The following is an 18206-nucleotide window of genomic DNA, read 5'->3' on the forward strand; positions in this document are numbered from 1 at the left end:
CCCAAAAAGAGGGGTGTTATAAGTTTGACGGGTGTATCTGTGTATCTGTCTGTGGCATCGTAGCTCCTAAACGAATGAATCGATTTTAATTTAGTTCCAAGAAAATCGGTTCAGCCGTTTGAAAGTTATCAGTTCTTTTTAACCGACTTTCAAAAAAGGAGGAGGTTCTCAATTCGTCGGGATCTTTTTTTTTTTTTTCTTTTTTTTATGTATGTTCCCCGATTACTCAAAGACCCCTGGACCGATTTGGAAATTTTTTTTTTTTGTTTGAAAGGGTATACTGTGCAGGTGATCCCATATAAATTTGGTGAAGATCTGATGAATATCTTCGGAGATGGAGAACAGAACTCCTCAATGGATAAGAGCAAATTGCTCGCGATCACTGTAATAGCTTAGTAAACAGTAGGGTTTTAACTGGGCATAGCATATTATAGTACAGTGGGGCCACTAAAAATTGTGAAATAAAAAATTTTCAAAAGAAAAATAAAACCGACTTCAAAAACCAAAAACACTAAAAGTAGAAAATAATTTTTGTTTAGCTACACATGTAATGTACCTAGGTATGAAGTCGGGCGAGCTTCACTCTTGGATTTCTAATTTTGTTTTAATATGCTCGCTCGACTTCATACCTAGGTACATTACATGTGTAGCTAAACAAAAATTATTTTCTACTTTTTAATGTTTTTGGTTTTTGAAGTCGGTTTTATTTTTTCTAGTTACTGTAACCTTCACTTGTCGGGGGTGATATAAATTTTTAATTTACACTTGTTCCCAAATCTTTCCGACATATTCCTTCCTTTGCATCTTGACCATCGCTAACCCACTACTGTGTACAAGTTTTTGTCAGAAAAAGAAGGATTTATAGGCCATAGTGAATTGGGAGACTTCACACCTCCTTGAGAACATTCGTTCCTAGATAAATAGTTATGTTCATATAATTCCTTATGAATTCATAAGTCAATGCAATGAATATCTAATCGAATCGATGAATTGCATATCATGTGCATAATTTCTAGTGTGACTGACATCTATAGACGAGCCCAATAGCCTTCATAATAAATGGGTATTCTTGTCCTATAATAGGCTTTAAAGTGTCAGTTATTAGGATGCATTATATCTATTCAAAGTAATATTTTAACTGCTGAATCATTTCGAGACTGTTAAAATAGAATTATTTTAATGACAAGAGTGCCTATGTTTATCGATCTAATTAAAGATTCTTCTCCTCTTTCTCGAAATTCAAAAGGGTTTTCCTTAAGAATCCGAAACATTTTTTTTTAATTTTTATTGCAGGATAGGCCTGCGCTTGAAGACTTATGGTTTTTCTAAAAAATGAGAATCCAAATTAGATTATGTTTACAAAAAATTGCCCTACGTAGAGTTCGTCCACTCTTCGTAGCTCCTAAACGAATGAACCGATTTTAATTTAGTTTTTTTTGTTTGAAAGGTGGCTTGATCGAGAGTGTTCTTAGCTATAATCCAAGAAAATCGGTTCAGCCGTTTGAAAGTTATCAGCTCTTTTCTAGTTTTCTTATTAGACCGGTTATTTAATTTTTAGAAGTTCTTGTGTCGTGAGTTTTTTAAATTTTAATGTTATTAGTTAGTCTGTTTCGTGTTAACTTTTTGTCACATCGCTACGATTATTCAAATGAGTGTAGTGCATAATATCGAATGATACCGTTGTTCCTACGTGATTCTAACACCATCGCCCAGTGGCCCGCCTCGTCCGCTATAGCCTTCAGGATGTGGCATACTTTCAAACCTTAATACGATAAACGGTATTTGGATTTACTGTGGTCTTCCGTTTAGGTTTTAACTTAACTCATTTCCTTACATACTATCAAAAGGGATTCTATGAGACCTATAAAAATTCTTCATCTTTACTGAATTGCCTTATCAAATTTTGTCATTTTATTTTTGGGCAAACATCAATAAGGACTCTTTTATCAGTAGATTGTCTCACTTTATCTTGCAAAACACGGAAAATTTTCGTCACGTTTGCAATGTTATATATGAAATATGTATCTATCCATAATCTGTCTGTAAAGGATTGCTTTTTTAGCTAATATTCAAGCTACACCTTAATTGGCACATGATTATAATTTCAATCACCCCGCATCAGCATTCTCACGAGAATTCAAGATGCGAGACGATTACTATTTACGCTTGTACGTTAATTCAGTACCGTAAAAGGCGTGAATAATTACTTGGATAAGTGAAAAAGCGGTCGGATGCCTCGGCTTAAACGTGCGGTGGTCTGATGCTATGCCGTACGCATCCTTGTTTTGTCCGCTTGACCAGGATAAAAAGTGTGGTTCTGGGAGGATGGAACTTGTATGTGGGGTTAAGTACTATTACTGAGTTCTATCACAGCTTTATGATCGTAAAACCGTGGTTCTATAGCTATTTGCCATCACACAAACATTAAAAAAATATATATATTAGCCATGCTAATCATGACTAATTAAGCGTAAAGCTTGTGCCAGGAGTGGGTACGACAATAGTGCAACGGGTGGGGTTTGAACCGCCGACCTTTCGGAATTCAGTCCGCTCCTCAACCGTTGAGCTATCGAGGCTCTAAACATTGTATAAAAGACAAAAAACACACTTATGAAGTTGAGGCTATTATACGAGTAGGTACAATTGATGAAAGCTTTAGTGAAAAACCGGCTGAGCTTTCTGTTGTCCAAAAATACAGCAGTTGGAGACTGCGTATCAGCAAGCGCAGTGTGGGACGACCTCCGACCCGCTGGACTGACGACCTTAAGAGGATAGCGGGAAGTGGGTGGATGAGGAAGGCGGAGGATCGTGTGTGGTGGCACGCTCTCAGGAAGGCCTATGTCCAGCAGTGGACGCAAACAGGCTGATTGACTGTAGTTGTATTGTTACGTATTGTAACTTCCAATTATGTATTTGAAAAGACCAACTGCTGAGTTTCTGGCCGGTTCTTTTCAGTATTGTATTCCGAACCGATGGTAGAGTTACAGACGTAACATAAAAGTTGCCCTAGAAATACAAATAAATTTTGATTTTGAGTAGGGAATGGGACAAGGGGTTGCGAAGATGCGCCTGTGCGTCGGCGCTGTACGCGGCGCGCTCGTCCGTCAGTCTCGCTGTACCGCGAGCGTGCAGTGGTCGTGGTAGAGGGGGCATGAGCTTCGTCGCTCGCTTCTTATCGGCTGTTATTCGCGGTTTTCTGACGGGAACGCACGTGTAGCCGGCATAGAAACCCCACTTATTTACGATGCTCACACCTGTGACAAAGCAAATATTTAACGTGATGTGAAAGACCTGTATCGGTTGAATAGCGTTTTGTGTTTGCCGTTGAATTCGGAACTCAAACGACACTGTGGTTGTTTTTTTTTGTGGTGTTTTTTTATTTAACTAGTACCTACTGTGCCATTTGGAATACAAAACTGTGCAGATGATCTGAGGCTCGTGAATTTCGGCGACAGCCAGAGCGCCAACATCTACAGTTGGATGAACGCCAACAGCGACGGTTCTAAGGTGAGCGAAATCTTGAAATACCACGGTCATTAATATCAGATTTTTTGCAAGTCGCGACAATAATGTATCGGCACATTACTGGTTATTATTGTTTAAACCGTTTAAACCATTATCGCCTAATCGCGCCCTTCCGCTGTCGCAATTTATAGCATGTGTTATTCCACTTCACAAATGACCGGCGTTATCATTTATCGCAAAAAAAAATATTCCGTATTAGATGTCCGACGAAGTTTAGGCTCAACTTCTTTCAAAGAGTATTAGCTATGCCAATCATGACTAATATTCCCCTCCAACTAAGCGTAAAGGTTGTAGGTACTAGGAGTAGATACCACAACAGTGCTACGGGTGGGATTTGAACCGCCGACCGTTAGGATTGCAGTCCACTCTTTTGACCATTGAGCTATTGAGGCTATGTTCGATACGGTACATTTTCTATCCATTATTATGTAGCTGGCAATTCTTAAATCAATTAGGTATAGGTAATGTGTTGCATGCTACCTGTTTGAAATAGTTACTTAATCACGCACATCATACAAGTTTATATTCTTGTACAATTTTGTACTTGCTAACTTAACACTTAGTGGTAGTAACAGAGCGTAACTAGTATCTTTATGTTTAAGTAGCGTCCAACATTTTTTCTACCTTATCTAGTTTCAAACGATGCAATAAAATATTGGCATTTGAAAAATTATATTTCGTATACCTACTTCTTTATTTCACAGCCTATTTTATAAAACCTTTAAAAAATATGATTAGGTATTTTATAAGTTTTTGAATTAACCTTTACCAGCTAGCTTCTTTATTTTATCGATCTAGACATATTATTTAATACATAGTAACATAAAAAACTCTTCGAATTGACACCATCAAAGTGTTATTTTTTTAAACCCATAATTCTATTATACCTAAATATCTAACAGACAAGCATACATATTTTAGACAGACTAATAGACATACTGTCTATATAAAATATTATATTGATCTGTTGCCATTTCACGGTCCATCCGCTTAACCAATTTTCATGAAAGGTAAGTAAAGAGATAACTTTTATCCCGGATCAAAGCGATCAAAGTCAAAGCGTTACCAAACGTCGAAGCTCCGGTCGAAGTCGCGAGGCGAGCTTCGTCTGTTTTTATAATACCTATATACCTATTACCTAATAATATGGAATTTTATACGAACTAAATTAATAAATAATAATAAAATTACATTATTCGCTTACATTTTCAATTTTAAATACTACTTGCATTGATGTAATAATAATATGTAGTTATTTAAACGTAATTCTGATTTTTATTCGTAAGAATTTGGTGTATTGAGATAAACTCCATATCAATACTTCAATAGTAGTGATTCTGATTAGAAACAGAGTAACAATAGGCAGACTGAAATAATAAAACCGATCAATGGAAAAAACCGTGCGCGTGTATGTATTTAAAAATATAAGCAAATCTCTCTGAACCAGCGTCACAGCATAACAAAAATCAGATATTTTTGTTGAATAATTTACCTTGAATTTTACACTGAAGTAAAAGCCAGAGACGGCAATAAAACATTCCTACCTATCCCAAAACCCAAAAAGAATAGAATTAAAATATCGTAGTAGCTCATTAAAATTGAACAGGTGAATCCAAACCGAACACGTAAAAAAAAGATTCCGACGAATTGAGAACCTCCTCCTTTTTTCGAAGTCGGTTAAAAAGTAGAGAAAAACGAAGAAATAAATAGCGATACAAATCAAGTTTTATTAGGTACATCACTAGGTACCTATGCGTAACATACGATGATTAGGTATGTGGTCATTAGCTTATTTTGTTATTGCATACGACGGCAACTATTACCATAACTCCTGTGTATCATACGACGTTTTTCAATGCAGTTGTGAGAAAACGGATAAAAAAACTACTGTTCTAAAAAAAATTAAAGACCATTTTGTGCGAGTTCCGCTTCATCCAAAATATCGGGTTAAGTTAATCATTTATTTTCGATCTCATTATTTTAATCCATACTTAAACCACTCATACTTACTTAAAGTAAAAGAGAAAAACCGGCCAAGTGCGAGTCAGACTCGCGCACTGAGGGTTCCGTACTCGGGTCCGACATTTTGCACGATAAATCAAAAACTATCATGCATAAAAATAAATAAAAATCTGTTTTAGAATGTACAGGTAAAGCCCTTTCACATGATACCCCACTTGGTATAGTTATCTTACTTTGAAAATTGAAACACATTTTAATTTTTTTTTATGATTTTCATTAACAAATTCAGGGTTTTCAAATTATTCCTTTACTTGTGCTATAAGACCTACCTACCTGCCAAATTTCATGATTCTAGATTAACGGGAAGTACCCCATAGGTTTTCCTGACAGACACGATGGACGGACGGACAGACAGACAGACAACAAAGTGATCTTATAAGGGTTCCGTTTTTCCTTTTGAGATACGGAACCCTAAAAAATAATACTATAATAGTTACAGTTAAATAAACTTACACCTCAGGGCGTTACAAATCATTTTCATGCGAGCCAAGGTCAGAGCGTGAGACCGAATGTTATCTCTCGTAGAGTTACGTACACCGTCCGAGGCCGTGTCTTATCAATTATGTCGTATCAGATTCCTGCTGTTCACTTGCTTAATTGACTTGTTTGTGTTATTGTATTCACCAAAAATATGTTTATATCTTCTGGTTTGTACTAAAAAGAAATGTGTCGTCGTTCAGAATAATCGCTAATCATAACCTATCAAGGCTAAGCTGATACCACCGATAATTGTATTTGTATTTTAAGTATTGAAATCAGATAGTTGTTCCTTTATGGACTTAGAAACTTTATCCGTTGTAAAAGTAGGTAAGTACTCGAAAGTTTTGTCCTTAAAAGAATGATGAACAGCTATCACTTACTACTACTGACTAACTTGCTACTTTAGGTACTTTTATAAAACAAACCGTCATTACAGAATGTCGAATTTGCTATTGAAAACAAAAGTTTTTAATGATTTTAATGGAACTAGAATATTTGAACAGTATGAACTCTGAATTAATTAAAAAAGAGTTAGTTTTGGCTGTCGGGTTTTGTAATGCAAACTTGGACGTAATTGTCGATCACGCATTCGTCCAAAAAGCCGACTAGCCGTAATAAAACACTTTCGAGACAATGTTTAAATCATTTAGAAAAGACGAGGATGATGATAGATTTTTTTAAAATAAAAATAGCATCAAACGAGCAGGCGGTTCTCCTGATGTTAAGTGATTACCGCCGCCCATGAACAAACTTATTATTTTTATACTCCTCGTGCTAGGTACGTGATTTCCCACCCAAATCGTTGTTGTTGTATGTAAAGTTATTATTATCTAGTTTGGTTTTTATTTTTGTGTTAACTTATCGCTAATAAAATTACTTGGCTCTATCATCAGTTTAGATTGTTATGTACTTACTTAAATATTGTCAACATTGTCGTATGTAATTTAATGTTGACTGAAGATTCATTCATGCGTCTATTGCAACCTATTTGTTTCTAATTTATCACCTTACGATAAACTACTTGGTAAAGCAATTTCCACACGTAACCTTGTATGGCAATTACAATTTCATTTCACTTTGCGGTCTAGTATATCAAATGTGTTATAACTCATCAATATGTTAATTTGAAAAATTAATCGATTAGTAACGTGTATACATATACATTAAATAGTTTTAATTTGTTCTTCTCATCATAGTGGAATTTTGATTGTTGGATATATTGTAATATACCTATTATTTCTATGTACTTAGTGGATTTACTGGATAGAATTGTTATCTAATTAATCGGCAATATTTACTTGTAAAATTGGACTGTTTATGATTACCATTTTATGAATCTCATTTAGCGTTGCAAAAAATTTAGTTCTAAAAAAAATTTGTTCTGCAATTCGTAATTACTAAATTGTGGAAATTATCACTACCCATATTATAAATGCGAAAGTGTGTATGTTTGTTAGTATGTCCTTCAATTATACGCCGCAAGGGTGCAACGGACCGGCATGATTTTTTGCATGCATCCCAGAAATCAATGAGTTCCTAAGGAAATTTCAAAAACCTAAATCCACGCAAATGAACTCGCGGGCATTAGCTAGTAATAATAACTCAACAAAATGTACCTACAGTATTAAATAACACTGTACCTAATGCAGATGAGATCACTGCTGGACGCGGTCATGATTACTCATCCTAAAATCTAACTCCAGACCCTACCACTTGTACCCGAGAACAATATATGTCAAATAATATACGTAACATTATAAATTGCATCTTTGCCAAGGCGAGCTATCACGACTTCCATTACTCACAAAGGAATCTTAATTTGTGCTAATGAATAGTTATCAATTAATGTTATCATTTTTGATTCTTCATTCTTTGATAAACTCAGCTTTATTACTGCAACTAACTAAAATCTACTAATTTTTTTTCTATATATTTTTACTAGCTGATGCCCACAGGCCACGACATCGTCCGCGTGTATTGAGATTTTTAAAATCCCGTGGAAGCTCTTTGATTGTCCGGGATAAAAAGTAGACTTTGTCACTCTCCAGGTTTTTGAATACTCCCATGCAAAAAATCACGTCGATCCGTAGCTCCGTTTCTACGCAATTAAAAGACGAATCAAAAGCTAACACTTTCGCATTTATAATATGGGTAGTGATATCATCTTTATTAATCTCCTCTTTCCTATAACAACTTTACCTTAACTGAGATAATTGATTGGCCTAGCGAGAAATTATTCAAATGCTCCACGTGACTTCCTCGTTTATACAAGCCGAAACTCACACTAATATTAGTCTGTAGTGAATTATTTGATGAGTACGACCATTATCGTAAACAGATACGCGTTTCCTCCTAGCTTGCTCAATGGGTTTTCATCTCGAGTGCTAACTGAGTCAGACTCAGTAACTCTTCAGTATTCGACCTCCCCGAAATAGAGTGAACGTGACCGTCTACCCCTGGTTCTTTTGGTCGTTTCAAATCGTCACTCATTCAATTGCCTGTTGGCCTTCGGCCAGGATATCACGGAATGCCGAAGTGTAGTCCTCTTTTACAATAGAACTTAACCCAACTGGATAAGAGTCGAAATTGCGTTGCTTATATTTATCCGAAACGGCGCTTGAACGCTTAATCTTAATCAATATAAAGTATTCGGACATATTTTCGGGCTATCACAGTGAAAGCACTCGGGTCTCGGACCTAACGACATTTTTTGCGCTTCTTTTTTGTTCTAGTAACTATTAACCACGACTTTGATATTTTTCCAACAAACGGTTCCACCCTTGGCCTATTCTCCATTCTAGTTTACTAAATATTTCCTTCTTTCAGTTAAATATTCTTCCAGTTATTTTACCATTAGTTATTATATTTTTTGTCTGTCACATCATTAACTTAATCTAATGTTTTCTAACACTTAAATTAATGTTTTGTTAGCCTTAGCGGTAACTACTAAATACATTTCCTAACTTTCAAATATTCCTAACTTACTATCAATCAGCCTATCAACATCTCTAAACGTATTATTTCTATACGCCATGATACTTCAGACCATTTATTGCAGTCTAGTACAATTACCAGCACCGAATTAGTTTTACGAGAACCCTTCGTGTGCAAGTCCGACTCGCACTTGACCGGGTTTTATTCATGTCACATCATTAACTTAATCTAATGTTTGTTTGCCATTGACTTAATGTTTGTTAGCCTTAACGGTGATACTAAGTATGTTTGACTAAAGTATGTTTGATTTGAAAATAATATTGCTGTGTATCAATCAGCGCATCAACATCTGCACGGACTCTGAGTGTGTTACTCAACTTTATACGCACATGCATGTGATATTTTGGACCATTTATTTCCTGCTATTGCTTAATCCGCGAGTGCAGTCAGTTGTACAATTACCAGCACCGAAATTAGTTTTACGAGTGGCGGCCCGGGCTATGACGCGCTCGCACACATCAAACGGCCACACTCATTGTTAATGTTTATTATTAGTTCCCATGAACCGTTTACGTTACTCGTTGTATGTAGGTCCATCGTTTTCGTAACCTTGGGATTTTGTGTTTCGTAAGCGTGATAATTACTCACGAATTCTAGTTACAACTTAACCGCATGGATTTCGTTTTTCTTCTCTGTTGTGTCCTCAATCTATCTTTATTCGTACTTACCTACACTTCCCTTATTGACTCATCTCAAAATAACTTCTTTTTTTACTTGTCATTGTAATTATTATGAACTCAATTCGTGCTCTGTTCATCTGTATTAGAAAAACGGAAAAACTGACTCACATTATGTCAGCGTTTGGCTCAAAACATCGTGGATTTCACTTGTAGACTTTTTCTACAACGTAGACATCGACTACGAAAGGAATTTTCTAAGTAAGAAATTTTGCGAGCAAAGTCGAGGTGGGAAGAGAGAGTTGATAATAATATTGATTAAGTAATCTGCTTGCTCTATCAAAAGATTTTGGGTAAATCTCGTGAATTTAATCAAGCAAATCCATACTAACTAATATTATAAAGAGTGCGAATTTTGTGAGTTCGTCTGTACGTGAGTTCGTGAGGGTAATCTCTAAAACCATTGCAATTGTTACGAAAATTCTTCCTCTATTTGAAAGGTACATTAATGTAGATGAACATAGGCTATAAAATTAGCGGGCGAAGTCGAGACGGGTCGTGAGTATATAAACCACGCAAGTGGCAAGCTGGCTAGTAGCTACTAGCTACTGCGTTACAAATTATGTTAGGAACCAGAAACAATATGCCCCATGAATACCAGTATGTAGTTGGCTTACAATGCGTACAAGGATATTTATCGGTGTCATCAGGTCATCTGATGGCGATGGAACAATGCGCTCACTCTACCGAAAGTCTGCATTACGTTAATTATTCATGACGTGCGACCAAAACTGTATCGAGAAATCCGAGCCGACCGCTCTCGCTGACCTATTCGTGTTCGACAAATCGATCCAAATTTTTTAACCGATCCAATTCTTCGTCGGGTTAGGTTGCATTTAATTATAATTTTTATGGTAACTAATAGGGTCAGGAATTTTTCTTGGGAAGGCTTGAAGAAGTTTTTCTTCTTCATCATAGACAAGCGCTTGACCACAATCATACCTGATGGAAATGATGATATGGCCTAAGACGGGATGCATTACCTGAAGATACCTATTCACTCTTGTTCTAAAGATACCCGGATTGTAATTGGTGGGAAACACACATCGCGTAAGAGTATTCCAACACAGATCCTAAAAGTTGTAGAACAAGAAACTGTATATAGAGTATATAGAGGTTAACAAAGAGTAAAGACGTTTTCACATTTCCAAACGCACCTAAAGCCTGCGCTGAAGAAGTCTCGCACCATCGTTATCAGGTTCTAATGTGTGACGTGATTTCTACAATTTAAGGCACGAGAAGAACCAATGCGTTCAACTTATTATCAGAATATAGTTCTCGTTATGCAATTTCCGAGAGTAAATTGGAATTGCGAGTGTTCGTGAACTGTTTCGCCTCGCAAAGAAAAGAACAGAAAAGTACGCGCGGTTTCTGTATAACGTCTTGTGAACGTCTTGTGGTCTTGCCGTACAATGTGTTCTTTATGTGCTCTAAACTCATAATAATTTACATGTTACCTACTGGTGTTACACAGAATGATTACTATCTGACCTCCAAACCGGTTAAGGGTAAACCAGTACATTCGTTTTAGGATAATAACCACTTTATCGTTAGATGCTAGTGACGATAACCGACTTTCAATCCAACTGCCGCTTTTCGATGCCTAAAATCTAGTTTCTGTTTAGATATTCGAGAATGTATTAATGGTCATTGTCTGTGTTATTTATCTGTTTTCTCCAATTAATTCCTTTTTAAACACGTTTTGCCTCTCGCATGTTCCGTGAATTATTTTTTGTCGAATATATTAATGTTAAAATTTTATGTTTGCAAATATTGGTTAAGAGGTCGGTTATCGGTAAACGTCGCGATGGTGGCGACACTTCACACGGCTCAACAAACTCGATTCGACACCCTTATGAATAAAAGCACGTAAAACTTTATTGTTACATTGACACCAATATGTCATTCGAGAGTGTAGAGGGCCGAAAAAAAGGGAAAATGCACTGTGAGGCTAGAAAATCGGAACATGGTACACCATTTACGGGCAGAGGAACAAGTTTTTAAAGACTGTCGAAGTCATCGAATAACGGTTACAATGAGACAAAAAACTTCTCGGTGCCTCCATCCTGCGTAATTGGCGAAGGGCTTTCGGAATGCGGCCTGACGAAGATGACTCCCAAAAGGAAAGACGGACAACCTTAAAAGGAGTTGCAGATGCCTTACATTTAAATAGAATTTAAATTTTATGGCCACCATATCTTTTGTGGTGGTTTTATTGCCGTTTTTTATTCCTTTGTTTTTTGATCGAAATGTTCAATAATCCATTATGTGCCATAAATGGCCCAAAATTTGCTACGGGGCGATTTACGAGTATTACCATCCTCCACGTATTTTGTAAAGGTTTTTGTACCCATTGAGGATCGGTGTCTTTTAGCTGAAGGTAGGTAATTATGTTGAATCGTGAACTAGATATGCTTGAATGTCACGACATTTAAATGTTCGTCACTTAAGGTGGCGGGTAACGGTGCAGCAATCATAACATTATCCCTACACTTTGAGGTAACGAGCCACATCAGCCCCATAACACGAGGAATGTGTGTTAAACTCATCAAACCACTTCTGAGAAGGGCTGGCTCTGTTTTCTATAGAATGTTAGATAAAACCACGGAACACATAAAACGGTAAAGCGTTTCCTTGAAGCTTAAAGAGGTTTGATCTTCATAATGTTATTGCCACTCAAATATACCGAGTGCATTCCTAACTGTTGTTAAAACGTTACATATTTTGGATTCATAATATATTAGAAGTTTGAAATGTAGAGATGTTATAACATCTATAAAAATGTTAAATGACTAAAATTACAAGTCTAAATTAAAAATTTTCAACACCCCCGACCAGTGAAGGTTACAGTAACTAGAAAAGAGCTGATAACTTTCAAAAACTTGGAGTTTTCCAAACATTTTCCAAAACATAATTTTCAAATAAATAATAATGTATATCTAGGCAACGTCCATCTTGACAGCTTGACATTTGTCAATTGACTTAATATTAAGAACCTAACGGTTATCTAACCTTCTTTTCTACAAGAAAACTAGAAAAGAGCTGATAACTCTTAAACGGCTGAACCAATTTTTTTGGATTATAGCTAAGAACACTCTCGATCAAGCCACCTTTCAAACAAAAAAAAACTAAATTAAAATCGGTTCATTCGTTTAGGCGCTACGATGCCACAGACAGATACACAGATACACAGATACACAGATACACAGATACACAGACACACAGATACACAGATACACACGTCAAACTTATAACACCCCTCTTTTTTGGTCGGGGGTTAAAAATAGATGAGTTACATAAACAGAGTAGTAGTTACATACATAGAGAACTATTTAAATTCTTTCTGAAGAAACATAGTTACTTCTTTTTATGCATATCCAATAAAATGATATTATGGCCATCACACAGCATGAACTCGTTTTCAACCAGTTCTGTTCGCTATCCTCTCAAGATGCCCGATGTATGTTGGATCGCGAAAATGCGATTTTACAGAACTAACTTGGCCTGTACAGGTGAGCGGGGACTCTTTTATGGTATCGTTGAAAAAATGACAGCTGGCCAACCCCATATTAGTGCAGTGGCAGCGAAAGGTGTCGTTAAGGCGCAAGCTGCCTTGCAACGAGACGAACAACTAAGCCTAATGAATTACACCGAACAGTAGTTAAGGGCACAAATTAATTTTCTTAACACACCGACTTTGTTCATTAGTCATCTCGCCTAACCTGTACACTTTTGCAATAAAGCCTTCATAAGGCTAATACATCAACTGTGGCAAGTAATTAATTAAAAACGCATTAAAGTTTTTCCACAGCGGGAAAACATGGAAAAATTTATACCTATCTCCCGACCGGTTGTGTAGTGGGCATACTCGTATCAATTGCGAATTGCGATGAATGCACGAGTAAAAGCTGTTAATAGACCAACTTTTATTGCGAATTCGATGACTGGGCGTATGACAGCCGCCGCCTTTTTCCTGTCAGGATCACTGAAATGGACAACATAGTACGCTGGAAACTGTATACCATACAAAATAGCAGTTAGCTGCCAGCTATTTGAATAAAATTTGACACTTTGTGTTAAATGCTCTTTGTATTGACACTATGTTGATAGTCTCTAACAATTATCGTATTGCCATTATTGACAGACGTCTAATCACTAATATTTAATTCCGAGGACATGACGCTTACTACTGCTATCAGTGAAAACAGCTTCAAAAACAGTTCGGCAATCGCAATTCCAGCGTATAAATAATAGTAGAGGTCAGTGGTCGAGATTGACGGTTGAAGTACGTTATGCCACTAATAGTAGTCTCAATCACAAACCATCGCTTCCGCGCCTCGCCTCACATCGCGCTGTCATGGACAGATAGAGAAACCAGTGAAATATTGCAGTGCATCCATTATTCATTAATTAACCCACTATCGCTTGCCATAACGGACCGTCCTCGGAAGCTAGTAGCTAGTCGTACGTTGCTAAATAACTGAGGATGATCGTTTCAAACGAGTTCCAGCGCAGATGCTTCTTGCTACTCACATACCAGGCGTTCGCTGTCATGAGTGAATATCTATTAGACATAGCAAGACCATTTTCGTAAAAAAGATATTTGTGATTCCGCTGTACCATGCCCTCATACTATATATTAATATTTTAAAAGCAACAGTGTGTCTGTATGTTGCCGCGGCCTATAATAAATATTTGTTGTAGCACCAAGCACACGTTTAACTGATTTTGACGACAATTTTGGTACAGGTACAGGTAGCTTGCATTCCGGAGACGAACAACTAGGTACTTTTTATCCCGAAAAATTAAAGAATGCTTACGGTCTAAGGCTTTTAGAATGGGTCTGTGTTAAAAGTCTAGTTTCGACATCAATGGTTATAGGGCCCAGTGTTCTGTTAGGTTATAGTCCTATAATATCCAGAGCAGTATAATCCATGGAAGTAGGAAGAACTAATCACACTATCACACTAATATTATAAAGGCGAAAGTTTGTATGTGTGGGTGTGTGTGTGTATGTTTGTTACTCCTTCACGCAAAAACTACTGGACGGATTTGGCTGAAATTTTGAATGGAGATAGATAATATCCTGGATTAGCACATAGCCTACTTTTTATCCCGGAAAATCAAAGAGTTCCCAAGGGATTTCAAAAAACCTAAATCCACGCGGGCGAAGTCGCGGGCATCGGCTAGTTCTTAATAAGGGCTTTGGTATTATTACAGCTGCTAACATCACCCAAACTGAATGCAACCATGCGCCGTTTTATAACTAGGTAAAGTTTTCAATAAACACTTCTAAATGAACTTTTGAAAGCAATAAAAATGATAATAACAGTGAAAGGATTATGCAATGATGAATAGGCTGCGAATGATTAATATTGCAGCCCAACCATCGATATTCTTCCGTGTTAGGCATTTGCGACATCAGTTATTTTCGAATGCAAATCATAACACTTCCGTACACACAGAAATGATTTCTGCATCGACAGGAGTTGCGTAATCGTTGTAAATGCTTTGTAAATTGTAAATTACTTGATTTTAGATATCCCTGCAGCGGGTAATCACCGTAATAAAATTTTATGAGCAAATAAATAATTTAGAGAAAAAGTTTCATAACTTTGATTCGTTAAAAAATTGTTTCAACGACTAACCGTTTTACCATGCTCGTTTTTTGAAGTGGAAACTTCTTTAGGCACGTTCATGGGCAATCTTGGGATGGGCAAAAATTTCAAGGTGATATGATAGTGCTCGAAGTGCCTATAGATGTTAAAACTAATTTTGGTTTTACTTTACAAATACCTAATGACTTTTTTTCATAGTTTCATAGTTTGTAATTCTATTGTTCTATCGGCAGTCCTTGTTGATTGTGAATATCAATTGTTACTTTCTTCTTGTTCCAAAGCTTCGAGACAGCTTTCTATTACGCGTAAGGTCAAAATGACCAAGTTCAACGTTTGACGGCCCCGTCATTTATCGGGTGACCCGAACTTGTCACAGCACGAAGGCTGTCTGCTGAGTTGGTTATCAATCAGTCGCATGGCCACTAAAATACATTCTAATTTAAAACCTGTTTTCATGCTTATAAAGCACATAATCGTTTACATGTTATAATAAAAAATATTCTTCACAGAATGTAGACCGCATGAAAACTGTGTTTCATTTGAAACAGATGGACTTTAGCGACATAACAATAACCTTGTTGACATCAGAAAAGAACTACATCGCTTATGTGTTATTCTAATCACAATATTTACAATCACCTACATCAATATTTCTTAATTAACGAGTACCTAGTTATTTTTGGGTTATAAATGCCAATATTAATCGCTTACCATGAACCTATACATAAAAAAAAACATCGTTACTTTATTATGCCTCACGAATAAATAATTCTAAATTTTCCTCCACGTAACCATTATATTTAACTGATTGCACAATATATTTCTTGGTCTTTAACTTATCTAGAGAGGTGATCGTTTTAGAAGGAATTCTGTGTTTCCTTAAAGAGATAAATATGTCAAATACATAAATACAATATTCCCTTATGCAGATAGGACAATAAATCTGAAGTGTCCACCTGATTTGCTCAATCAGTCTTCCCGTATCATTTGAAGCCCGCATGTCAAGTCGTGACGATTCATAGCGAATTGAATAAGTGGTTATCGTAGATAATGAAGACAAATAATATGACAAGAACCCTATACAAGTTATAAACTTAAGAAAATGAAGAAATAAAAGCAATAACGCCAAAAAAACTATGAAGAAGAAGTAAAACTTAGGAAACTTATAACTTAAAATCTTTGGGGAATATTATTTACTAACATAAAGTTTAAACAGCTGTACGAGACAAAAACCAATTTAGTTTTAATATAGAAGTGTATTATAAAAAAAATCGCGATTTTTCTGACGTTAGCAAACAAGATCAAACAAATGGTACCTACGAGGCTACGACTACTAACTAGCATTACAATAATTTACCTGTTATTGAAGGAGAGCGCGATAAAAAAGTTTGAATAAACAGGTGGTGCCAATAGACGTGTCTGCTGAGATTTAAATTATGGAGTAGGTAGCATTTTTATATTGAATTATAAATGTTTTGTCTATAGATGTGGAGCTGACAAAATCTTTTGCTACGATATAAATTTTGTCGGAAATGTTTAGTCTAATTTGTATACTCTACAAATTTTATTTTTTTATCTTCATGTGTTTTGACATTGAATAAAAGTTTATAGTGAATATTTATGTATAATATTTTATTTTTTCGCAATATTTTAATTAACCGTATTGTACTACTTATACGCAGGACAAATCAGATGTATCTATAACAGTTTTCATACTATTCGCAGATCCTTTGTTTGGCTGATCGATCAATGCTAGCCCTGATAGCCTAGTGGTTAAAACGTCAGTCTCCTATTCGGGAGGTCGTAGCTTCGATCTCAGGCACGCACCTCTATATTTTCGGAGTTATGTGCGTTTTAAGCAATATCATTTACTTTAATGGTGAAGGAAAACATCGTGAGGCAAGTTATATGCCTGAGAGTTCTTCATAATTTTCTCAACTAGGTGTGTGAAGTCTGTCAATCCGCAGTTTACCAGCGTGGCAGACTAAAGCCTACACCCTTCTCACCTTGAGAGGAGACCTGTCCTCAGTAGGATGCCGGCTATGGCTCAATTGAGTATGACGATGGATTAATCAGTGATTAATCGGAACACATTACTTTAAATGTAAGGGATCATTACGTCGATCTCATTGTTTTGTGGCGCACGCAATTGTTATAGTAACTAACGTTTAGCGTTTTGTTTATGTAACGCCCACACGGATCATGTTTCCAAAACAACCGTTCAATCAAACGGTCTGCTCGTGTACATGTGTTTATTTATATCTTATCTGCGTCTGCAAAAACTAGGTACTTACCTACGTTGATCGATTACATGCGCAAATAAATGTTTTGACCTCAGGACGGTTGTTTTAAAATTTGGTTATATTACGATTCATAGAGGGGTGACTTTCTAGCTAGCCTTAGCTATTTTCATTTTTTATTAAACATAGTTTCTATCATCGTAATTATATAATTTTTACACTTGCGCCTTTTTAGAGTAGGTTTTTGGTGGTCGATCTCTTAAAGATTCTTTTTTTGGGTTCCGTACACGAAGGGTGCAACCCCTATTACGGACGTGCAGTTTCCGATGTCCGTCCGTCTATCATCAGCGGACTGTATCTCAACAAAATGTGTATTTCTATTGCCGCTTTAGCAACAAGTAATAAAAATTTGAAAATGGCCGCAATGAAAATTAAAATGTGCTATTTGCTGTCCTTTTCATAATGCTCTATCTAGAAAAGGCTATGTAGCGCAACATTTAGACCTGTCAATTTAGTTTAGAGATTATGTACAGTCAAAGGGCGTATGTCGTTTCGCTCATTCGCTTCGTGGTTATGCTCATGACAGGTTTTTGATGAACTAGTTTCGCGGAATTGCTACTCGAATTCTGAGGCCGACCGTACAAAAGAAT

At 36.4% G+C, this 18206-nt stretch overlaps 1 protein-coding gene across 11 annotated transcripts in view; it reads left to right on the forward strand.

Annotated features, from left to right (window-relative positions):
* Positions 1–18206, forward strand: part of LOC123879995 (rho GTPase-activating protein 23) — a 473286-nt gene that overhangs the window by 250343 nt on the left and 204737 nt on the right. Inside the window, exon 1 of one of the 11 annotated variants that reach the window (XM_045927923.1) lies at positions 3120–3507. The exons of the other annotated variants lie outside the window; for them this stretch is intronic. Within the exon in view, the coding sequence (XP_045783879.1) occupies positions 3481–3507 (27 nt within the window). The 5' untranslated portion in view covers positions 3120–3480. Of the gene's footprint in view, positions 1–3119; positions 3508–18206 lie in introns of those variants that run through there. 11 annotated transcript variants of the gene reach the window in all.

This window comes from Maniola jurtina, chromosome 3, assembly GCF_905333055.1.
Source record: "Maniola jurtina chromosome 3, ilManJurt1.1, whole genome shotgun sequence".
Lineage (NCBI taxonomy): Eukaryota > Metazoa > Arthropoda > Insecta > Lepidoptera > Nymphalidae > Maniola > Maniola jurtina.